This window comes from Ambystoma mexicanum, chromosome 2q, assembly GCF_040938575.1.
Source record: "Ambystoma mexicanum isolate Mex_15411 chromosome 2q, UKY_AmexF1_1, whole genome shotgun sequence".
Lineage (NCBI taxonomy): Eukaryota > Metazoa > Chordata > Amphibia > Caudata > Ambystomatidae > Ambystoma > Ambystoma mexicanum.
Genome location: NC_090924.1, coordinates 1,425,429,390 through 1,425,454,636, shown reverse-complemented (window position 1 = coordinate 1,425,454,636; position 25,247 = coordinate 1,425,429,390). Strand labels below are relative to the sequence as shown.

The 25,247-nt window shown below is 47.0% G+C and overlaps 1 protein-coding gene across 1 annotated transcript in view; it reads right to left on the bottom strand.

Moving 5' to 3' along the window:
* LOC138568862 (exocyst complex component 1-like) overlaps positions 1–25,247 on the bottom strand; it is a 1,144,699-nt gene that overhangs the window by 424,366 nt on the left and 695,086 nt on the right. Inside the window, exon 10 of the mRNA XM_069646643.1 lies at positions 19,749–19,851. Coding sequence (XP_069502744.1) covers positions 19,749–19,851 — 103 coding nt within the window. The remainder of the gene's footprint in view (positions 1–19,748; positions 19,852–25,247) is intronic.

Here is a 25,247-nt window from a genome sequence, read left to right as displayed (position 1 = left end):
TGACTCCTAAAACCCTTGGACTGGATAGAAACAGGACCCTGAGGTGAGGTGCACGAATGACAATAAAACCTGAGGAGCACTGTAACCGGGGTACAATTTGGGATGCCACAGAATTTCCTAATGACGTTGTTCAAATATAAACAATGACTAAATGAACGGAGAAAATTATTTAACTATTGCGAGTTCAACGAGGAGTCACAAGTTAAAGGTATTTCACAGAGAAAACATAGCAACAGGAAACCTGAGGCGAGAGTCAGAGTGTCACTAGTGACAGACTCCACACGCACATTTTGAGTGCCGGAGCCCCGACACTCGACACCTGACTGGAACTAATCAAGCGCTATGCGTGCTATCCACCACAATAAAATACCAGAAACAATACTGGCGGAAAGCGCGAGCACAGCAAGGCGTTGCCGCTAACTTACTTCAATTAGAAAGATTGGCCCCAAAACGTGTAACGAACACCCAAGGCAAGGAGAGCAAGGGGCCAGGTACGGAATTCTATGAACAACGGAAGCACGGAAACAGGAACTATGAAGAACGGGGTTCTGAGGAGAATCTTGACAGGAACCGCGGTAAGAGTCCTTTGAAAACAAACAGACGCGAAGCGCGGAACGTTAAGGGGGAGGGGCTTAAATACTGAAGGCGTGACAACAACTAGACTGCCCAGCCCCATACCAGGAATTTCACCGGGGGCCATGTTAGCAGGATAAGGAAGTGTCAAAACTACATAGCCAAGGTCCTACCTTCCCAGAGCCCAGGATCTATATGCAGTTAGCCAAGACATTTTAGTAGGTTTTGTGAGGGAAAACCCGGTGGTCATGACAGGAAGATAGCACAGGGGCAACACGCTGGTCTTGGAAGCAAGACCCTGCAGAGTAACAGAGGTTTGAATACCGGATCTGCACTTAGAAACCAAACTCAGGAATGGTATTAGGCGCGTTATAAAAAACCAATTGAATAAAATGATGGACAGCCCTCTATGTGTGTTGGAGAGGTAGGGCATAATCCGTTGGATAGAGCGGAGATAGCAGAGGTGCTTTTTGACCGTTGTGCTAACTTGGGGTTCCAGCGTGAGTCTGTTGTGTATCAATATCCCTCAGTTCTTGATCACTTTAGATGGTTTAGGTTAGTTACCCATTTCCAAAGGCCCTGCTAAAGGCGTTCTAGGTGCTGCGTGAGGTGTGATTATCTGTTGGGTCTGGGTTGAGTTCTAGTAGTTAGCTGTCATCCATTAATTCATTTGTGTGAGGCAGTTGCTGATGGTGGTGCTGGAGCTTCCATCGTCTATCATTTTGTATTTGATGACTGTGCCATTTGCATAGTTATAACAGATGAGCCCATAAGATTTTATGATCTTCATCAAAGGGGTCATATAGATGGCACTCCACATGGGTCTTGGATTTGAACTGGAAAGGGTGGGATCTAGGTGATTTGTGTTCTGTCCATTAGGAACGATCTCATCCATTGTAGAGTTGTGCTATGGAGTTTAGTTTCTTCAAACATCCAGTTAGTTAAATGTGGTTCACTGTGCCAAAGGCTGCTGAGACCCCAAGAAGTAAGAGTGCTGAGGCAATGTGTTCCTCCACTGCATTTCTGAAGTTGTCCCAAATGTAAACTGGTGCTGATTCAGTGTCTCTCATAGGTCAAAAACCAACTTGTGAGCAATCTATTAAATTATTGATTCTACATGCTCCAATGTTTGGTTGTATACAAACCTCTCTAGAATTTTGGTTGGGCTTGGTATGTCTGAGATAGGACAAAAGTTGAACGGTCTTCTGGGTCTACAGTGTGTTTTTAGAAGTGGTTTGTCATAGGTAGTCTTGAAATGTTTTTGTACAATTTGTTTTTCAAGTGAGCAATTTGTTCATTTGCGAAAGTAAAAAGCTAGTGTTTCCCTGTTAAGGTTCTGTTTTTTAGATGATGGGGGGACAGGGGTAAATGGCACAGCCGGCTTAGTTGCTAAGTTTCACCAATGTCTTTGAAGTCAGGTTCGGATATCGGTTTAAAGCTTTTCATCAGTGGGGTTGAAAGCTGAATATCATTGACCTGGGTTTAAATGTTACTTGAATGTCATTGAACTGGGTTTAAATGCTGCTTCCAATTCCGTTCCTTTTGCTGTGTTGATGGCTGTTGTATGTTTATTACTTTCTTTGATAGGCAATCTTGTTGTGTGGTTCTAGTGATTCCTTCATGTTTTTTGAAGCATTTGATTTCTTATTACAGTGCTCCTAGGTGTGGTGTGAACCATCTTGCTGAAGTCTTTTTTTCTGTAAGGGTAAGGTGCTTCAGAGGGGTGAGGGTGTCTAATGCCTTGTTTATCCAGTTGTTTTCTGTTGCTCAAATTTCATCTAGCAGTAATAGTTCTGGATGGTTGGGGTTGGGCTCTTCCATAAAATATCATAGTTACTCCAATTTTAGAACTTTCCAGCTTCTCTTGGAGGAGGTTCTTTGTCTTTTGTGAATGAGGACCTGACACATTGGCATGTTGCAAGTAAAAGGAATCATTAGGTTATCACACCAGATAACCTGAATTAGTTGGAAGGTGGTTATTAGGCCTTCTTCACAAACTATCGCATCAAGGATGTGGCCTGCAGTGTGCATCACTCCTTTGACTATTTGTTTGAAAGCTGGTCTTGTAGGAGATCAAGCTTTTGGGTGCCGATTCTGTTTGCTCTTTGAACCAAATGTTGAAGTTTCTAAGGACCAAACGTTAGATGTTTGTGGTGTGTAACAGGGTTGTATGAGCAAGTAACACTGCAACATTTTCTGTAAAGGATGCTTTGTAAGATGGTGATATATAAATAAGTAGGAAAGAAATCTTTGTATGGTGGCTGAGCCTGCAGTGGATCAAAAGCCTTTTACAGTCTTGGAAGTCCATGTGGTGTGAAGTTGATAATTTGAGGTGCTCTTTGTGTGCCACAGCAATGCCTTCTCCTCCTTTGCCAGACCGGTTAACTTGGATGAGCTTGAATGGTTTGTGTGCTATTACTTTGTGGTCATCTGACAACCTGGTCTCTTCTAGAAAGAGCATATACATTTTGTGAATCTCAATTTTGTCTTTAAAGATGGAGCGAATATTGATCAGGATGTAGTGTATCATGTCTTCTGCCTATGGATGACGTGTTAGTATCATTTAATGCTCTGCGTTGCTTGCATGTTATGTGTGCCAGTCAGAATCCAATTTGTCAGATGGCTGGTGGCAGGAAAGTGTTTGATGTGTCGCCTGTGGTGATAAAAGGAGTGTATAGATTGAGGTTTCTTGTTAAGGTCATGTGGTCTCTGGCATCTGTGTCACCATGAGTGGGCCATGGTTTGCAAGTTGGCATTCCAAAATTGTTTTATTGAGTTAGTCACCTGTATGGTTTGCTGTGGGGCACTTCTAAGGGTCTAGTTATTGTCCTCAGGTATTCGTTTTCCAAAGTTGTTTCTCGTGGTGCATTCCGTGAAGGCCCGTTGACATGTCTGTAGGTGGTAAAGTAGCGTGAAACAAAGCAGGTTTTGGATCTGGCATGTAGTCTTTCTCCCTCAGGAGAGATTGGGTCATTTGATGCTCGGTGTTGTATATATGAACCAGTCAGTGGATGGTTGGGTGGTGTTTTTTTGTATATTGTTGTAGCACCTGCAGGATAGTTCCCATCTGACTCGGCTGTCCTTATGTGGGTGCCACATTTTTACTTTGCTGAGGTTGTACTGAAGACAGAGGTCCAAGTGTGGCCTTCATGACCCCACTCGACTTGCAGCCCGAAGGTAGAGAAATGAGAGATGTACATCGCTCCTGGGCCCTTCATCACTATCTTCGATGTATCAGAGATGTGAAAAACATTATTCACTCAGACAGTCAAACCATACCCAATTTATAATATGGAGGAGATAGAGCTCTCATTGATCGAACAAGCTGACTGACTATGACTGCGAAAAGCTGCTGACGTCACCACTGACATCACTGACACTATGACATAGATGCGTTAGACATGAAGCATATAGGCATCCATGCACAAAGCTACACGAACACTTAGTTTATTGCAGATAGACATGAAACAAATGCTTATGACTCATGACAGTTAGAGGACTGATACACTTACACGAGTAAATCTTAAACTACGAGGAAACAGCAAGACACAAAGAATACATACAATTAGCTTGCACATGCTTAACTGCGATACACAAAGAAGGCCCTAAAAACAAAGATTGAAGCCATAGGTGCACTGAAGTGAATGGGGAAAGCAAGGCGAACTTCAGAATACAGGCAGAGGCTGACAGCTTGGTTCAGCAGAAGGCAGACAGAGCTTCCAGTACAGACGCATTGCACATTTTAGCCAAGGACGAGCAGAGACGGAAAGTTTCCAGTTTACCAAGGCGATAAGACACTTGCAAGGGATATAGCTTAGAATCCTCATAATTACAAGTAGGACAGCTCCATTTCGTGGTCCACCCACAAACGTGACCTGGAAGTTTAGAACAGTACCTATTAATTTGAAGCTGTTCCCATCGAACCAGAGGTGAAAGGATACAGTTGCTACACATGTTCAAAGCTGGATGTACACTCTCAGGGCTTAGGCGATCAAAGATTGCAACATGATGGGAACATACAGCACATTTGTGTTTGTTCCCATTGCCTTGAGTAACTCCACTCATCCTGGTAGCTGTCCAAGGTCCCAAGGCTGTGAAGACCCGCTCTGTCCAATCCTCAGCTACCTTTCAAGTTAAGGCACACTATGTTGCAGTGGCCAATAATTTCCCTGTTAACTTGCAACTTTGTGACTGTAACATTTATAGGTGGTCCCAGGAGGAGCCACCAGATATGGCTACACAATAACCAAACTAACCCCTGTGTATTATATATTTAGGTTTCCTAAACTGACCAATCCCTATCCCTGATAGGTTTTGGAGGATGCAACTTTCTTTTGGGACGTCACTTATGGTTAAAACTGTGTGACACACGTTCAGAGAAGGAGAACCTGTGGACTGCTATGCTGTTCTAGTGTGATCCCTGTCACTTTGTTTGATAATAAAGACAGTAAATGTTGCCCTATGGTTGAGTCTTTTGTTCTTGCAGCAGGAATTTTGTTGCTGGTAATTGGGGTAGCTGCTAAGAGTGCCCCAGCCGCTCCTTTGCAGTATGCTGAGATCTGGGCAAATTGCAAATGCTGATGACTGACATTAATTTACTGCGGTTGGGTATCTTTTATCTGTGGATAATTGGGTGCACATAAAGGTCTAATACACCACAGTGTGCTTTTACTGTAAGGAAGTATGGAATCTGATTGGGGGTAATATGTTTTCGTCTGGGTATTTAGGGGTACCTAGATGTGAAGCACAAGAAGGCACAGGATACAGCAATGCAGTGTGCTTTTTAGTGATGTCGGTATATGAACACAAAGTGGAGGGGCACACATTTCAAGTTGCAAGCCACCAGGTAGGCACAAAGTCACCAACCCGCAGCATTCGCCACACACACACAGCACCCCCACTTGCCAAGAATCAACCAATACCCGTCAATGGCTAGTGTTCAGAACACATTTTGAGTCGTGCAAAGAGTATGACTTAGAAAAAAAATCAAGCATACACATTCAAAGATAGATGTGTGACAGGGTTAGAAGGATACAAGGCCTTCAGTTAAGGGCTTAGCTGTGGGCAAGATCGAGCACACTATGTGGCAAGGAACTTTCAAAGAAGCATGCATTTATGAAACACAACACAATAGTATATACCAAATGGGACAACTCAATGCAACATGTAAAGGATACCAAGAATTAGGTACACTGCAATAAGTTATCACAGCGGCACCAGATATGAAACACCACTACATATAAAAGGAAAATGCATGTATGAAACAGGGCAGTATATGAAATGAAACAATAAATGCGTCTTCACAGAGACATCCAGATATGGAAACGACAGGGCAAAATATACAGCAATACAATGTGCTTTTTACGCGATGCCTGTTTGTGAGTGCAACCAAGTACAATTTAAAATCAATGCAGTACACTTTTTAGGCATAGTTATATGTGTAACACTATGTAATAAAATGTACGGCTTTAGTTAAGGATAGCAAGATATGAGCAACATGGAGCATAAAATGTGGCCATGACACTCATGGAAACACCTAAATATAAAAATGCAGTAGTATATAAAAAATACAATTCAATATGTTGTCTTAGGATAACTAGGTGTGAGCACAAGGCAATGCCCTTTCACAATGACACCTAGATATGAGGCACAATATTATATGCAATGAAGCAATTGATTACGTTATCTTATGTATTCCTGAGAGTAAGTATAGTGCAATATCCTGTTGGGATGGAAATTAGTCTATCCCACCCCCATAGGCACTTTAAGGTGAGGCGAATCCCATATGAAATCGTGTAGTGTACAAGGGGGTAGAGGACCGCACTCTGAAACTCGGCGTGGATATAATATAGCACGAACAATAGATGCATAACCTTAGAAGACGCATAGAAAGAAACGCCATTTTGTAATTATAGCAAAGGCACAGTCTTGTATGGCCGTGCTGCAAAAGTCTAGCTCCATGGAAGGATTCAACTAGACCCAGATCATTAAGTCGGAATGAGTCTGCACCACCAATTCTCATGGAAGCTCACTTTCCCCTTGTGACTTCACTTTTGCAAATACATAGTATCATTGGGAGGAATGCGCCCTGCAAGGTCGTGAGACAACACCAGGGTCTTCGTAATGCCCATTCATCACAACCAAGCTGCCAGCAGGCCTCTAACCCCCACCTAGCCAACCCAGAACCCACACCACTGACCCGGCCCCCACACTCCTGCATTCCATGATAGCGACTGACCCCAGACCCTAGCATAAACCAAGTGACCATAAAAGATCTGAGCATGCAGGAATGTCGCACCCCCTCAACATATAATACTTCCTTTGTAACACGAGGTACAGGGAGGGATAAATTATAGATCAAAATGAGGGTGGAAGCCTTTAGTGCGAGAAGCGCAGTATCAACAAAGCCCGGAATGTGTGGGTCAGTATGACTGTATTTCTTCTTCCCTTCCCCCTGGCACCACGTGCATGCCACAGTGATGTAGTAGTAGGCTTAGTATATTAACATAGTTTTCACAATGTAACTTATGAGAGACCTGACCTTCACTCCGTGGAGAGATGAGCCCAGCGGACCCATGTGTGAATCGACAGACAGCCGACAAACTAACCTATTGTAGCCTGGCATCCCCCATGGAGCAGGATCATGTATAATGTCTTACCAATCATCTGTGCAGGTTCAGACCCTATAAGTGATGTCATCAGTGACGTTGTGGCCTCTCAAAAGGCAACAACATTCAGTCTGGACTCAGAACTTTCTCGAGTAGCAGAGTCCTTTGCTGATATTTTGTATTCTGTATAATTAAACCTTGTTATCCTTGCAAGCTATCGTTTGGCCTATTTCCCTGTAGGATTGTATTCATTCTGGCGTGAGCGTAAACAGGGACTTCATTTGGTGACCCTGCCGACCCATTGGCACCGTACCTACAGAGGTATCCAAGCGGCCTCTGCGGAAGGGCCGTGACCAGATCCAAAACGCGTACGATGAGTGGCCTTGTGGGAGCCGTCTTTGCAGAATCCCACCTGCTCTTTGGAGCGGTATGCGGCCCGAAGGAAATGTACAGGCTGGTTGTGGAACCTCATGAACAGAGGTCTTCGGCAGAACGCACACACGTGATTATAGTATGCAAGGGATTACAAAGTAGGACACACAGTGATTGAAATGGAGAATGGGGCATGTTTATGGAGTGTGTCAATTTTTTTTCATTTTTATACAATTTTTAAAGATATTAAGGAAACGGAATAGAAGGAAAGGGAATCTCCCTGAGTGAGGGGAGAAGGTGGCACCACTTAAATTGTCTCAACCAGTGTGGGAAAAATATGGGGATAAAATATAGGAGCTCTGTATAATTAGAGAGCTTGGAAATAGTAGTGGCTGTTGCTTTAGCTTTGTTTTGTTGGTGTATTTTAAAGTGTAAGGAGGAGCCCCAGGCGGGACATGTGCGGTGTAAGTGTGTGGGCGTATCAGGAAAGTGTGGAAGTGTGTAGGTAAAAGGCTCTGTGGGGGAATACTGGGGTGGGGAAAAGGGAAGTGGTGTTTTTGCTTTTGTGTAATTAGTTGACTGTATTAAGATATACCAGAAAAGAGATTGAACTGTATATCTGTTGAACTGAACGAATTTCTGTGGCATAGTAGCTCAGGCGCAGTCCCACAGTCAAGACACACATGACACACGACAATGGGGGTAGAAACGCTCCTGGACCATATATGTAAGACCCTGCCCCTACATTGTAAAAAAATTACAAAATATCATAACCAATGGGTGACTGAGACTAGAGGGTGGGGATGGTACACTCATGGCAAGACCAGTGCTCTTTTGACAGAAGCATGTTGGAACATATGTCCACATAACTGACAGCAAAATACAAGGGGAGACCGTTGCAGAATAGAAGGGAAGTATTGAACTTCTGAAAAATGTATGAAGAAACAGAGGATCCAAAGGGGTGACATGCGACAGTAGCAAGGAGACAGACAAAGGGGAAAACGAGGTGAAGGTAAAAGAGAAAAAAAGGATATATCCCATAGCAACAAGCTCAAAGGAAGGCTACACCCAACATATGTATCAGCCGGCACGATGGTAGCAGCATCAGGCACAGCCCCAACCCCGCCATATGTCTCACCCCCAGAGGTTACTGCCCATACTGGGGTGAGCACCAGAGTCCTGGAAATAGCACTGCCATCCACATGGACCAAACTAGCTAGGCTGAGAACCGCATGCAATGCAACCAAGGTAGACATGCCAGTGCCACCCATAGAGACACCAGTACAACCAGCGGGGGACGAGTGGAAATCGGGCGATTTCCTATTCAGGATAGACAGCACACCCATAAGGACTGCTCACATAGAGCATGATGGAGAAACAGACATCCTGGACTATGATAATGTGGGTTCCCGCAGAGGAGACAAATAATATTGGAGTGATTTTGATGAGACTCAAGAAGAGGGAGACGGGGATGCCGAGCAGGTACCCAAGCCCACCCCAAGGTTAGAAAATATGTGGGATGGTGGATTGAGAGGTTTGCCAGGATAGCCTTAGCAGGGAAAAAGGGAAGTGTAACTAATGGTGGGAAAGGAAAGATGATGATGCAGATGCATAGACAAGGGTGCAGGGAGGCTTCACTATGTACCCTGGGCACAAATGGATAACCTCCTTAAGGCACTCCCACAACTCACGGCGGGGGCTGGCAAATGGATTAATGCGTTTGAAAAGAACACAGTGGGGGTGCCCTTAGCAATAGGGGATATCAAGAGCCTGTTAGTGGCTGCATTTGGGGACCATGCAGAATCGGTGTGGGTTAATGGAGGGTACCCAGGAGTGACATTGAGCAATGATGCCCATGATGGAGCGCCATTTAACAAGATTAGAGCACGGTTATGGGATGTGTTGCGGCGAACGTTCCCTAATACCCCAGATTTACAATCAATCATGCAATGCACAATGGGGGATGATGAAGACACAGCCCAGTACATTCTAAGGGTTCAAGAGATGTGGAGAGCAGAAACGGGCAGCGACTGGGACCAACCAACCTCACTTTTCGATTTTATAGTAAAACAGGGCATGCTTAAAGAAGTACAGAAAGCACTTGACAAGATAGTGGGGGTAGAAGCCAAGGGGAGGTCCAAAATACAAAGCCTCATAGTGCACCATTTCAGGAGAATAAAAAGAGCGTGAGAAGGAAACAATTCAAAGGTGACAGGCTGAGGAAGCAAAACTAGTCCAAAATAAACTAGTGAAAGTAGCTGCGGTATCGACAGGGCCAACGCCAGAACAGATGGAAGAGTGAGGGTACGCCTCTAATGTGGCACATGCAAGAATAGGGGCAGTGTGGGTTGATGGAGGACAAGGGCAGTGGGGAGGAAACAAGCAGTTTTCGGGACCACAGTGTCAAGGAGGACAGCAACGAAGGCAAGCTGTGTTCCTAGGGTCCAGAGAGAGTGGGTTTGGAGGTCCGGGACCAAGAGGAGGGGGACCTGGGCAGTGCTGGACCTGTGGAAGGTGGGGATAGTTTTCAAGAGAGCGCCGGAGTAGGCAGGGAGGAGGATACAATTACAATCAACAGCAATACTATGGTCCACACCAAGGGAACACCCATGGGCTAGCCCCAGAATGACTTCGATACCATACGAAATTCACCAGGTTTACATGCTGCTACCACCACAGAACCCAAGCCCCTGCCCCCCACAGCACCCGCCGCAAGCAGTTCAGCATTACAAGCCCCGTCCTAACCCACAGTCAGCGGAAAACAGGAATGCTTTTGGTATTGCGCCCAGTGCCACAGTGGCCCCATTTCAAGGCACTGCAGTGGTAGGGGGAAACCCTTTTTCATTCCCTGGGACAGACACATACCCCAACTAGGACAGCTCACAGAGAGCACTTGCGTGTCCAGTCCTGTCAATGACCCTAAACCCAGAAGAGGAACCATTGGTGGGGGCAGAGATGGAAACAAATAATTCATCATGATGGTGGATTTAGGAGCAGAAAAGCCATGCATCAGTGAAGGTGACTTCCTGCTATCATGAAAAACTCTGGACACGCAGGGATTCTCTGGGGGTGTTTAAACATTTACTTACACAAAAGACCTAGATGTAAAAGTGGGAGGGGAGATCGTAAGGGCCCCCTCCTGTATTCTGAGAGTTCTCCTGTCAACTTGTTCGGTAGGGATCTGCTAAGTAAGTTGAACATGACAATCTCATTCACAGGCTGAGCTATCATCTGCGCCACGTCTGGCATGTGTTCACTAAGAGCAATGCTCATGATACATGTCATGGCACGTGATTTAGCGGTACGAGGCATTCCTGTCAACTCTGACATGTTCATCTACAGTATTACAGTGCTTGCACATGCCGTCCCCCAGATTACCAGAACTTGCTGGAGAGTGCCCACTGATTTCATCTTTCGACCCGTGATGTCCCACAAGTTAGTTGTAGGCACAATACTCTCCCTAGACCTAGAGAGTTTACTGGTGTCCGCAAAAAGTATTGTAGTATTAGGTACTGACCCCCAAGGATGCCAAAGGCGTACATTGTTTTGTATTGACCCCACTGTGCCCCTTAAAGAATTGTGTGATGCAGATGTTTTTGGAGATGACAACAATGATGGGGAGATTATCCTCGAAATGTGCATACCATATGAGATAATGGTTCAATACCGAAGAGTTTAGAGCCCTCTTATGTCTGTTGTCACACCACCCCTATTCAGCCAGGCAGACCTACAGTACATTCCCACACACCTATTGACAACCAACCCACGTGATGTAGGGATGCTAAAAGAAGTGACCCCTGCAAGGATAACACTCAAGGCGGGGGCAGTACTCCCCCGGGTGAAGCAATACCCATTGCCAGAGAAGCACAGGAGGGGAATCAGGGAGACAATATAGGCCTTGTTACAACAGAGGATCATAGATCCATCTACCTCACCACGCAACACAGCGATATACCCCATCCAAAAAGCAACAGGGGGCAGTTGGAGGATGATTCAGGATTTCCGCCCCCTAATGACGTAGTGCAGAAGGAGTTTCCACTTGTCACCAACCTGCCGTCTATTTTGTGAAGCATCCTCAAAGAAGCAACTCATTTCTAGACTAAAAACAAATTGTTTTTCTCAGTGCCCCTGCACCCAGACTCACAATACCTCACTGCCTTTAGTCTAGGCAGAAAGTGCTACGAACACACTCGTCTGCCTCAAGGATACTGTGAGAACCCCAGCATATTCAATAGGATACTGTACAAGGACCTAGGTAACATCCAGGTACCCAGAAAGATAATTCAATACATAGATGACTTACTGGTGTGCAGTGACTGTGAGCAGAGCTGCCGAAGAGACTCCATTGCACTATAGTAGTTGTTAGCACGCAAGGGGTACAAGGTAGAAAAGTCAAACTCCAGTACTGCCAACAGGAAGTACTTTACCCGAGGTAGCTCATCTCCGGAGAAGGCAAAAGAATCATCCCTGACAGGGCAGCAACAGTTTGTGCCACTCCCAAACCACTCACAGTGAAAGACATACAGACATTGTTAGGATTGTGCAATTACTGTACAGCATGGATTCTTGACTATGCAGCATACATGAGGCCACTCTTACAGGGTCTCAAGGAGTCCCAAAAGGTGAACAGTAAAATAGAAGGTATAGAAAGTGTAAGGACTCAATACACCACCCTACTGTTGCCCAGAATTGAAAGACACCAGTATATAAAATGGAAAAATCAATGTTCCATCCCAGCAACATCCAGAAGTGCAGCACTAACACGGCACACAATAGAGGTATGGAATGTACTTGTTAAGGGATGTCTGTAGGTGAGTACAGATTTTGAACACTTACTTAGGGGTATTCAAATGTGAACCGGTAGGTAAAACAACACACGGCTTTAGTTAGGGATATCTATGGGTGGGCAACATGGAGCATGAAGTGTGGCAATGCACCATCACAGAGATACCCATCTAGGAAACAGTTCAAACACCTAAATAAGAAATATATGTAATGAAGCATTTCAAGGCGTTAGTTTGCCGTTATAGCAGGATGCGTGTGCTGTGCAATTTTCTTTCACAAGGAAAGTTAGAATGAAACATTCTTGTATACATTGAGCTACAACTCAGTGCACCATCCTAGTGAAACCTCGGTGAGAGTATGATTCAGTCTGTTTTCCAGAAATACCCAGAATATGAAACAAAACAGTATATAAAATGCACAACTCGTTGCATCATCTTATGGTCAACCAGTTGTGGATTACAAAAGACACAATAACACAATATACAGCAATGCAAGGTGCTTTCTGGGCAAGCCTATATATAAACGCACCACATTGCAATTTGGAGAGAATGCAGCATGCATTCTAAGGGGTAGTTAGAAGTATGTGCAAAACAGTGCGTTTGCTAGGGATACCGAGGAGCGAACAACATGGGGTAAGAAATGTAACAGAGCACCCTCATATGGGCTTGGTCTATGAAACAAAATCACAGACAAATGAAACAACTCACTGCTCTACCTTAGGGATTCCCAGATGTGAGTACAAGTGTGTAGATCAGAGATAACAGAGTGAAGTAATGAGTTAAAAGTATGGATGCCAAGGTGGGAGGTACCAATGCAAAGCACAGAAATGCAGTGAGATTTCTTGAGCCGTCCCAGGAGTGAGATTAAACCAGTGGCTTCCCAGGGCCAACTAGATGTGAATGACAACAGGGCATACTAAAACAGGAAAACAATGTGATTTGAGGGCTTTTAGGGTTGCAGCTATGTGAACATAAGATTAGAATTTACAAAATCACATTGTAAAACACTGCAAGGCATTTTCTTAGGGAGATGTGAACCTAACAGAGCATAATATAGATACATGCAGTGTTAAAGGGGGAAGCTAGTTATGAAAACACAGAAAACAATACAGAATTATTCTATGAGCTATCATAGGACTACCTACTTTACAGGCAGATTAGATTAAAAGTTTAGAACAATGTAATGCGCTTTCACAGGGCATGTAGATGTGATACAAAATCGTGTGCACAATATAGAGATAAAGCAGTGCCCTTTCCTAGGGATCCCTGATGGAGGCAATAATACCAGAGCACAGTATAGAACAGATGCAGTGCCCTTTCCTAGGGATCCCTGATGGAGGCAATAATACCAGAGCACAGTATAGAACAGATGCAGTGCCCTTTCCTAGTGATCCCTGATGGGAGCAATAATACCAGAGCACAGTATAGAACAGATGCAGTGCCCTTTCCTATGGATCCCTGATGGAGGCAATAATACCAGAGCACAGTATAGAACAGATGCAGTGCCCTTTCCTAGTGATCCCTGATGGGAGCAATAATACCAGAGCACAGTATAGAACAGATGCAGTGCCCTTTCCTAGGGATCCCTGATGGAGGCAATAATACCAGAGCACAGTATAGAACAGATGCAGTGCCCTTTCCTAGGGATCCCTGATGGAGGCAATAATACCAGAGCACAGTATAGAACAGATGCAGTGCCCTTTCCTATGGATCCCTGATGGAGGCAATAATACCAGAGCACAGTATAGAACAGATGCAGTGCCCTTTCCTAGGGATCCCTGATGGGAGCAATACTACCAGAGCACAGTATAGAAGAGATGCAGTGCCCTTTCCTAGTGATCCCTGATGGGAGCAATAATACCAGAGCACAGTATAAAACAGATGCAGTGCCCTTTCCTAGGGATCCCTGATGGGAGCAATAATACCAGAGCACAGTATAGAACAGATGCAGTGCCCTTTCCTAGGGATCCCTGATGGAGGCAATAATACCAGAGCACAGTATAGAACAGATGCAGTGCCCTTTCCTAGGGATCCCTGATGGAGGCAATAATACCAGAGCACAGTATAGAACAGATGCAGTGCCCTTTCCTAGGGATCCCTGATGGAGGCAATAATACCAGAGCACAGTATAGAACAGATGCAGTGCCCTTTCCTATGGATCCCTGATGGAGGCAATAATACCAGAGCACAGTATAGAACAGATGCAGTGCCCTTTCCTAGGGATCCCTGATGGGAGCAATAATACCAGAGCACAGTATAGAAGAGATGCAGTGCCCTTTCCTAGTGATCCCTGATGGGAGCAATAATACCAGAGCACAGTATAGAACAGATGCAGTGCCCTTTCCTAGGGATCCCTGATGGGAGCAATAATACCAGAGCACAGTATAGAACAGATGCAGTGCCCTTTCCTAGGGATCCCTGATGGAGGCAATAATACCAGAGCACAGTATAGAACAGATGCAGTGCCCTTTCCTAGGGATCCCTGATGGAGGCAATAATACCAGAGCACAGTATAGAACAGATGCAGTGCCCTTTCCTAGGGATCCCTGATGGAGGCAATAATACCAGAGCACAGTATAGAACAGATGCAGTGCCCTTTCCTATGGATCCCTGATGGAGGCAATAATACCAGAGCACAGTATAGAACAGATGCAGTGCCCTTTCCTAGGGATCCCTGATGGGAGCAATAATACCAGAGCATAGTATAGAACAGATGCAGTGCCCTTTCCTAGGGATCCCTGATGGAGGCAATAATACCAGAGCACAGTATAGAACAGATGCAGTGCCCTTTCCTAGTGATCCCTGATGGAGGCAATAACACCAGAGCACAGTATAGAACAGATGCAGTGCCCTTTCCTAGGGATCCCTGATGGGAGCAATAATAACAGAGCACAGTATAGAACAGATGCAGTGCCCTTTCCTAGAGATCCCTGATGGAGGCAATAATAACAGAGCACAGTATAGAACAGATGCAGTGGGCTTTCCTAGTGATCCCTGATGGAGGCAATAATAACAGAGCACAGTATAGAACAGACGCAGTGGGCTTTCCTAGGGATCCCTGATGGAGGCAATACTAACAGAGCACAGTATAGAATAGATGCAGTGCCCTTTCCTAGGGATCCCCGATGGAGGCAATAATACCAGAGCACAATATAGAAGAGATGCTGTGCACTTTCCTAGGGATCCCTGATAGCGGCAATAATACCAGAGCACAGTATAGAACAGATGCAGTGGGCTTTGTCAGGATACCTAGATGGGAGTCCTCAATATAGAGTGCACTGGGGTCTGGATAGAGGTAGCACAAGCTAGAAAAAAAGGTTGTTGCTCCTTACCTGTTCCTAGCAAAAGCCAGGGTGTGGTGGTGTTGTAAGGCTAGGGCGCCAGGTGAACAGGAGGCGCCCATAGCCTATGCCCTTTGCTGGCTATGCAGGCAAGGCTGTCCGAGGCTAGCTGTAGAAATAGGACTTGAGGATGGCTAAGGTAACTTCCTAGGCTTATACAAGGCCTGCATTTCACAAGGGGATTGTGGGAGAGCGCAGTGGAAAATGGCTACTTGCAAAGTGAATTCTGTTGTTTCAAAGGCTATAGAAATCGAGAAGAATACCGAGCCAGCTAAAAGCACACAAAGTGCTTTTATAAAGGCTTATGAAATGGGGGGAACATCAGAATTACAACTAAACAAATCAAAAATACCTCAGGCACGCCACACAAGCAGCTCCCTCCAAACAACTCTCAGCACAAAATGGCTGACCTGCACTGCATGCGATGTGTGGATGTTGTAAGCACCTGCAGGTAATTCACACAGCTACTCCTCGGCCTGGTATACTAGTGCACACTTCTTAATGATATGAACAGGGGGAAGACAGACAACGATCTTACTAGGCCAGGTGTCATTCACATCGCGCAAGTGCATGGGAAGGGGGAAAGGAAAAATGCGTGGGGGATGGGAGGGGAGAAAGTGCAGTACATTGGATAGCAGAATAATAAGATAAATAAAACGGCCAGATGGTGGCAAGTGCAAGGTAGGAGCAGGCATAAGTGCTGATATGGGAACTGTAGGGATACAGAATAACAGTCCCCAGGTGCGGGGTTGCCAGGGAGGCAGTACAGGTGTGCAAGTGGCAGGGCCTGGGTCCGAGATCAGAAAGGGTTCCTAGCTGCAGTTTCAGCTAGGAATTCAACAGGTGAGAGAAGGCAGAAGCAAAGTGGAGGGTTTTGAGTTGCTTCCGGAACCGGAGATGGTTCTCCTCAAGTTTCAGGGAGGCGGGATGGCTGTTCCAGAGGGAGGCCCCTGCCGAAGAGAGAGATCTACCACCAACCCATTGCTTGGAGAAGCGACTGACCCTGAGGGAGTTGGAGGAGGATGAGCGAAGAGCTTGAGATGGAAGATATTTGGGAAGAGAGAGTTGAAGGTATTGCGGCCCCAAGACCCAGAAGGCCTTGTGGACAATGCAGAGGGTTTTGAACTTAATCCTCGCAGCCACAGCAAGCCAGTGCAGAGATTTCAGTCCTGGAGAGATACGATCCCTGGGCTTGAGGCCAAGGACAAGTCTTGCAGTCCTGTTCTGGATAGGTTGAAGAGGGCAGAGTGTAGAGGCAGGAAGATTTAGATAGAGGCTGTTACAATAGTCCAGCTTAGAGAGAACCAGGGCTCTGGAGACGGTGAGCCTCTGGGGGAAGGAGAGGAAAGGAAGAATACCTCTGAGGAGGTGTAGCTGGTAGTGTGACTTCTTAGAGACGTCAGAGATGTGAGGAGAGAAGGAGAGTGTGGGGTCGAAGATGGCCCCGAGGTTTTTGGCCTTGCAGGGGGGAGCAGGAAGAGGGCCAAGAAAGGCCGGCCAGAGAGCTGCAGGGAAGGAGGGAGTGGGTGTGCCAATAAGTAAAATCTCGGTCTTACTGGCATTAAAGCAGGGGTCATTGGCGGCACATCACTCCTGGATAGCAGGCAGACAGTCAGATATGAGGCAAGGCGAGGAAGAGGCCGAGGGTAGCCTGAAAATGAGTTGGGTATCATCCACATAGCAATGAAAATTGGGGCAGAGAGCAGCGATGCGGTGGGCAAGGAGTGCCAGGTATTGGTTGAACAGCCAGGGAGAGAGGTTAGATCCCTGGGGAACACCACAGGTAGAGAGAAAGATATCAGAGAGGAAGGACCCAAGTTGGACCTGGGAGGGTCGGTCGGAGAGGAAAGAGGTCAGCCACACCAGAGACTGACCAGTGATACCCAGGTTATCACGGAGACGGTTGAGCAGGATGGCATGGTTGACAATATCAAAGGAAGAAGGGAGATCAAGCAAGATGAGGACACACAGGGTGTTGGAGTCAAAGTTGGAGAGCAGGTCTTCACAGATGTTCAGGAGAACAGTTTCTGTGCTTCTGGCAGCTCTGAAGCCAGACTGATGGTCATGAAGACAACCAACAGATTCAGTGTGGAGATTGAGCTGGGAGATGGCCAGTTTCTCCAGGATCTTGCCCAGGAAGGGAGTGATGGAAATTGGGCGATAGTTAACCGGGCAGGAGGGGTCGGCAGATGGTTTCTTAAGAAGAGGGTGCACAAGGGAGTGCTTCAGGGGGGATGGGAAGACTCCAGTGGCGAAGGAGTGATTGCAGAAATCAGCCAGGGCAGGAGCCAGGGAGTCGATGTGGTCCTTGATAGTTTTGGAGGAACAGGGGTGAACCTGTTTCGACGACACTTTCATAGATCGGACTTGTCTAGAAACCTCGTCAGCAGAGAAAAGGGTAAAGGCAGAGAAGGAGGGAGGGGGTGGCTGCAGAAGGGCCAGAGGAAAAGCAGAGAATGGAGGAGGAAGGCGATAAGAGGAGAGTGAGGACAGGATGTCCTGGGTTTTTGAGATGAAGTGAGAAGCCAGTGCCGTGCAGAGGGCCTGGGAAGGTACAGGAGAGGTAGAGACAGCTGCAGGATTGGCTAGTCCCTTGCAGCTTTTATAGAGTTCAGCCGAGTTGTTAGATGCTGCAGAGATCAGGCTTGGATATGGGCTCTCTTCTTGGTGAGGACATAGAGCCGGTATTGCCTTTAAAGCAGGCGGCAGGCCAGTTTGTCAGAGGATGAACATGAAGCACACCATTTCCTCTCGGCCACCCTGCACATGCGTTTAAGAATGACGAGGTCTGAGTCATACGAGGATTTACACTTGGCTTTGGGCTTCAGGTGGATTCTCATGACAGGGGCAAGGATATCAAGAGTATCTGATATAGATAGAGGAGTGGAGCATGGAGAGGGCTGTGTCAGGGTGAGAGTCAGCCAAGGGGGGAGGAAGTGGTGAGAAGGTGGTGGAGAAAGCCTCAACTGACACACGCTTCATGGGTCGGATGACCGAGAAGGTAGGTGGCAGTGATGGAGGTGGCTTGGCCTGAGGGGTAGGGAGGGAGAGGCGGGAGGATAGGAGAAAGTGATCACTCCAGGAGAGAGGAGTGGAGAGAGGGACGGAGAGGGGAAGGTCAGAGGAGATCAGAACATGGAGCGAAAGAGCTCAGAGGGGGGACAGGAGGCATCCAGGTGGATGTTGAAGTCCAAGAAGGAGGAGTTGAGTGGTTGAGGCCAGGAGGAAAGGTCCGCCCACTCAGAGAGGAAGGAAGAAATCTGACCAGGTGGCCGATAGATAGTAGCCACATTAAGGGAATGGCTAGGAAAGAGAGAGAGCCGGCAGACAAGGCATTCAAAAGAGGAGTAGGTCTGCGTAGGAATGACAGAGGCAGGAATCAACTCAGGGAAGATAAGGGCTACACCCCCACTGGGTTGGGCCTGGGCACAGCGATGATCTTGTAGCCGTCAGGCAGGAGAGTGTCAAAGCTGGTGACAGAGCTGGCTGTGATCCATGTCTCAGTGAGACCGAGGACATCAAGGTCAAGTTCTTCAAGAAGGCGGCAGATATCAGATGAATGTTTGACAGCAGAGTGAGAGTTAAGAGTGGCAATGTGGAGAAGGTCGCCATACTTGAAAGACTTCCTGGGAGGGGTACAGATCAGAGGTACGCCCTGTGGAGGTGTAGAAGGAGCCCTAGAAGGGGCAGAGAGGGAGGGGGAAGGCAAGGGAGCAGAGGAAAGGTGAGGGGAGACAGCAGGAGAAGAAAGGAAGTTGATTAGGCACGGGAAGCGTCTATCAAAGAGGTGAAGGTTGGCCTGAGGGCCTTGGACCAAGACGGTCCCATTAGAGTAGACATTAATGGTGACCTTAGATGAGTGGAAGGAGGCCAGGAGGACGTTCCAACGGGTGCCACCATTAATGGGAGAAGAGCAGAAAGGAGAGAGCACAGAGACCATATGAAGGGTCCATAGGTCAGGCGAGGGCAAGACAAAGAGGATGCCGTTGAGAGTTTCCTTGGAGGAGGCACTGGTGTAGGTGTCAGCATAATGCACTGGGCTACTCATTTGGTACCTTTGCAATACTTACTGAATCTCCGACCTTCCTTGGGCTTGGTGATCAGGGTTTTGGCGACCTCAAAGAACGCCTTGATTTCCCGTTCGTATAGTCTGCTCAGGTTGTGTATGTACACCTATAAGGGAAGAGAGAGAAGAGTAAAATACCATGCAATGATAGTCTAGACCGGAGTCCAAGGGCAAGAATATATTATAGCATACCCTCCAGGGAACTATGGATTTCACAGTCTCTTCAAATCTTCTCAGAAGAAACTTATCCTTGACAGGCTTTTGAATTGTCCAAAACCTTAGGCAGGAGGGATAGCCCACCTGGTCAGAAGCAGGGAATTCCAGGTAGCTGGAGTATCCATAGAGAATGTCTGGCCCTCTGCCCTGATAAAGTCACAAGCAAAGCAAGGATGAAAGGAAACACAACCGTCTGAGATATCTGGGAATGTGCACTGGAGTAGCAACAGACAGCCTTTCAGGCACACATGTATTGTATCAAATGTAGGTAACACTATATTATCTGAATTCAAGAACATAACAAACGATTGTGGGAGAAAGCAATGTCTGAGCGGACAAGTGAAAAGAAAAGTAAGTAGGGACTATGAAACATGCAGTGACATTGAAACAGAGGCAGGGTCATGGGGATATAGAAACCGTGGATAACAGTAAAATGCAAACTAAGGAGGGGCACTGTGGAGGGTCCAGGTGGGAATGAACAGGCATGGAAGCAAGAGCCACGCATGCGCAGTGAAGGGTTTTGAGTCCTCCAAGGAAGATAGGGTGGGAATGGAAAGGCTTGCTTGCAACGGACTGGCCTACACGGTACCCCGTACCATGAGCGTCTTTCGTGTGGTTACTCTTGTTACATTGCCGTACGTTGCACACACATTGATGATGTGGAAACAACAAAGTATATGTGTACATTACAGCAAAAGGGATTTGCAGAGTTCTCTGTGATTCACGAAAATGGGGACAGACAGTGCAAATGCTCTCCTCAATTTGTAAGCAGGGTCCCAAACATGACATGCATTCCTCAAAGGGGTGGCAGAAAGACAGGTCTGTCAGCCAAGTGCAGAGGCACTATCAAAAGCTCTCTATACGTGCAGCCCTGCAAAGAACGTGATTATCTTGTGTCCGGTTGTGTCTCTTACTCAGCTGCCTTGTGTGATAGGACTACTCAAGTCAAGAGGCAAGTTAGTGAAGTGCCCATTTGGAGCTTTCTGTGAGGCAGAAGAGGGAAGGATGTTGTGATTTATATTATCTGAGCTTACATAGAAAATGAGATTTAAAATGCTAGCATGGAACATAATCGTTTGGCCGAATGCAGTTACCAGAATTGAAGGAGTCAAACTATTTGCACACGGAAAGTGTACTTTGCCTTAGCATACATGCAACAGCCATTCCTTAAGTAATGCATGAATACATATCTTAGTAGCACACCCGTGATCATTTTACAATGATAATAAGGGAACCTTTAGACACAATAAAACCTGTCCTCAAGAAAGGATTCATAAAACTAAATTGTTTGTTAAGACAAACATATGTACATATGTGTAATGGGGCTGTGGGTCAGCCTGCAGGACTCGTGGCGCACGTGAATAAAAACACGGACACAGAGCTTGCACTCACACACCTTTCTTTATTCATTCCTTCTCTGTACGGCCTAACTCCTCCTCCTTCTCATCATCACTTCTTCCTCCACGTCAGTTCCCTTTCCAACACCCGCCACCCCATTCCCATGGAGACATCAGCATGACATCTCCGCCCATTTTAAGCTGTTGCCACACATATCACAACAGGTGATTGTCTAATGGTTCTCATTATAATAGCTCTGAACCATTTGTCTCGCAAAGGCGGGTGAAATCACCCGATTTTGTTTCTGGCGGGTGAGACGCCCATTGAAATGAATGGGCGTGCAGGAGACTTGGCAGGTGAGTCAGCCCTTTGCAAGGCGGGTGACACCCGCCAAAAGCGGGTGAGTTGAGAGCTATGCATTATTTAATTTCCTCTATCCACAGACAAGGCTTGTTCCTCGCTCTCTGGGGACGTGCACTGGTGGGCACTGGGGAACTGCTGCACGCTTCTCTTCCCAATTGAGTGCCTGGATCAGAATCCTCGACGTCATCGTGGTCACCTTGGTAGGAGTCATCTGACGCATAGTCAATGGGGTCGACTACTCGCCCGCTGAGCCGTCTCGGTCCGAGGGACGGAATTCCCTTGAAGTGGGAGGAATTTCGAGTAATGGACCCTTCCGGTCCTTGGGTGGTGACCATTGTGCCCTTCATCTACGCCACAAGCAGGGGCTCAGCTTGAAACACAGACGTGTGTTTGTGCGTCTGCGGCTGTTTGATGGCTACCATGTCGCCCACTCCAATCTGGGGTAGTTTTGCTGCTCGGTGGGAATCGGCGTAGGCCTTCATGTGAGCTTTCGCAGCCTTGTCTCGATCCCGCACTTCCTTGTCTTGATCAGGGGGTTGTTAATCTGCCTCGCTAGAGGGAGGCTTGTTTGTGTATTCCTCCCAAACATTATTTCCGCCGGGGTCTTCCCCATGGTCAGGGCTGGACTGCCCCACTGGGACACCGGGACATCCCCCGGTAGGCCTCACGCCTGTCGGGCCTCTTTTTGAGCGGAAGGATATACCTCATTAAGCACAGATCGCATCGATTTTGCCTTGGCTCCGCCTGGGTGGTTTGCCGCGAATTGGCTGCAGCCAGTGTGACCGAGGCAGGCGCTGCAACTTCTTTTCTTACCAGCAGCTGGGCTGGGCCTGCCCCACGCCTGCGCATGAGGGCCTCCTGGGCACCCATTTGCGCTGGCAGTGCAGGCAGTCAGCAGGTCAGGCTGCAGGGAGCTGGCCCGGGCTTCATGAGGGCTAATGGCAACTTGCAAGCCGCAAGTCAGGAAGATTGATCATCGATGCCGATAAGGTAAGCTGCAAAATGCTTATCTGGAGATCGTGTGATCTTTTGCTCGAGGATCTTGTTCCTTGAGTAAATATGAGTGACTTTGTGTTTTTATAGCACATGTCTAATGTTCTTTCTTGCTTTTGCCTTTCTCGAATCTGTCCCTGGAAGCACATGCAATGTGCAGCGCTACATCACATGTAATGTTCGAGTCCTCATGGAAGGGGATAGATGGCTTTGTGAAGTGCTTGGAAAGCGTTGATACACGTTCGTTTTTTGGATGTATGAACTGCACAGCTGTTTGGGGGGTGGGCCCTGTGTCTGTGTGCTGTTTTCACATTTACACCAATCCCTGTGCCATTGACCCACACATGCGATGCCCCTGCTGTGTAGTCCTTTGCTTTGCTAAGGTGGGTGCGGGTGGCATTCCGCTAGTTCGGTGCATAGTCTTGCTGGCTGGTTGACTGAGGTCTGCCCTCGGGGCACATCCGAGGTGGAACACTGCGACCTGCTGGCACAGTTGCAACACAGACTGTGCCAGGCAGTTCAGCTCCTTTCACGCTCTTAGACAGGGTGGCTGTCCAGAGACCGTGGGAGTAGAGCTGGGCATTGCAGGCCACCTGCCAGCAGGGCTGAGAGGGAGCCCCCTCTAGGAAGGGAAGCGGATGGTGGGGTGGGCACAGGGCAGTAGCGCCCCTTTATTGTTTGTGTGCTAAGGCCGAGCTGCACTGCACACCTGGCCACTGGCTGAAGCTCTGCTGGGGGGAAGCCAGGCCAAGGCCACCCCTGGCAGAGGACTCCTCTCTGCACTTGCGTGTGCCCATCAGAGCGGGACCCCATAAATGAGTGACCGTCTCTATGTGCAGAGACACGATCCTACACTGCGCTGTTTGCGCCCCAAGTGTGCAGAGCCTACAAGCTCTGTGCATTAATACTATAGAAAAGTCAAGTGCTGCAAGTGCACAAAATGGGATACAACCCCTGTGCCTGTGTGTGTCAGACATGCCTAGCCGTGATGCAAGTTTCTTTATTTATTTGATGTGTGATGTGGTGTCTGCGGGCTGAAAGCTTGGCAATTGTACTCCCCTCTCAGCTGTCAGTGAAACCCATTAGACCCGTGCTCTGAAAGCCGCAGGAGGGTGAATTGCAAAATCTCTATCATGTCAAGCCTCCCAGGGGCATGCTGTGCCTGCGTGCCTCATAGCTGGGGGTGCACAGGCCACCGTGCCATGCTCCGGAAATAACTCCCCTGGCTGGCCTGCCCCTCCGTTAAATTCCCATAGTCACTCACTCTCTGAAAGTAGGGGGACTGCCAAGGTCATGGGTCATGTTGTGGGGCAATGGATAAGGAGTATAGACATTACGGGTCATTGAGTCACTGCATTTCATGCTCTCTGAAATCTGTTTAAATGTGCTTACATTTTCTTGTTAAGTGTATTTTTCCTTTGATGCTGCTGAGTAGATAAAGAAGACTAACGATAATACTCGCCGTCATAAGTCCTCACTCACCATAGCGAGGGAATTTGACAACGTTGATAAGTATGAAACGCACTTTGTTTCTCAGTGCTGACTGAGTAGATGACTCGGGACTTCAATCACTGAAATGTTACAGCACAGGGCTAGCTTCCAGCAGAGAGTTTACATTGTTTGCACAAACGAAACGACCCTCACCTTAGCTTCCTTGGAAGCAACTGGTGTTTTTTTTGGTGGTTGGTGGTGGTCTCATCATAGTGCTGGTCAGAGGAGGAGCCTACTTTAGTTAGGTATTACCCGAATTGTTTGTTTACAGTTGTTCGAATGACACAATTTTTCGAATAATAGGGGTCCTAATTGACCTTCTGCACAATTGACCGTATGGTCATTTTAATATATATTATGTGTTGGGTTGGTGTAATAATAATATAAGGGGATTGGGAGGGATGTTGGGGTGGGGGTTGGATTGGGTGGGGGGCTGCGGAGTGTTTCCCCCCGCATATATATCCTAATTGACCGTTTACATTCGGTCAATTGTCGCAAATCGAAACTAAAGTAAAGCAAAGTGTGATTTTTAACACTACAGGCCTTGCTTGGGGAGATAATTAGTTTGACATTGCAAGGTAAGTTTGTGTCCAGACTCCAGCCCGTCAGGCAGCAAAGGGCAAGCACTGCGCCACTGGTAATGCTTTTCTCTTGCCATCCTACCCTGACACACAGACACCTTCTGTGAAGGAAATATACTCAGCTAAAAAAGAAAAATGTTGCTATTAACAGGCTTCAGACCTCGTGTCCTCCAGCGCTCTAGTTCATGTGTTTTCCCTCGTTTCGTTACTTCATTTTTATGATGCATTTGCGAATGATGCCACACACATAATGCTTGTGATTTAGTGAAAATCGGTCATGTGATACTCTGTGATGGTTTTGTTATGTTACTCCAGAACATACAACATACTGGTCACATTTTGCTGCTGTGAGATCAATTTCCCCTTGGACGGCTCTCTGAGCGGGTGGTAGTCCAAAAACTTCATGAAAGTAGGGTGTTGCCTATTTGTCAACTAAGCAAAAGTGGGTAGGCTAAATAGTGTGGACACAAATTTGAGGACCGGGTGCAACATTTTTAACGGCCAGTTGTTGCCTCTGGTTT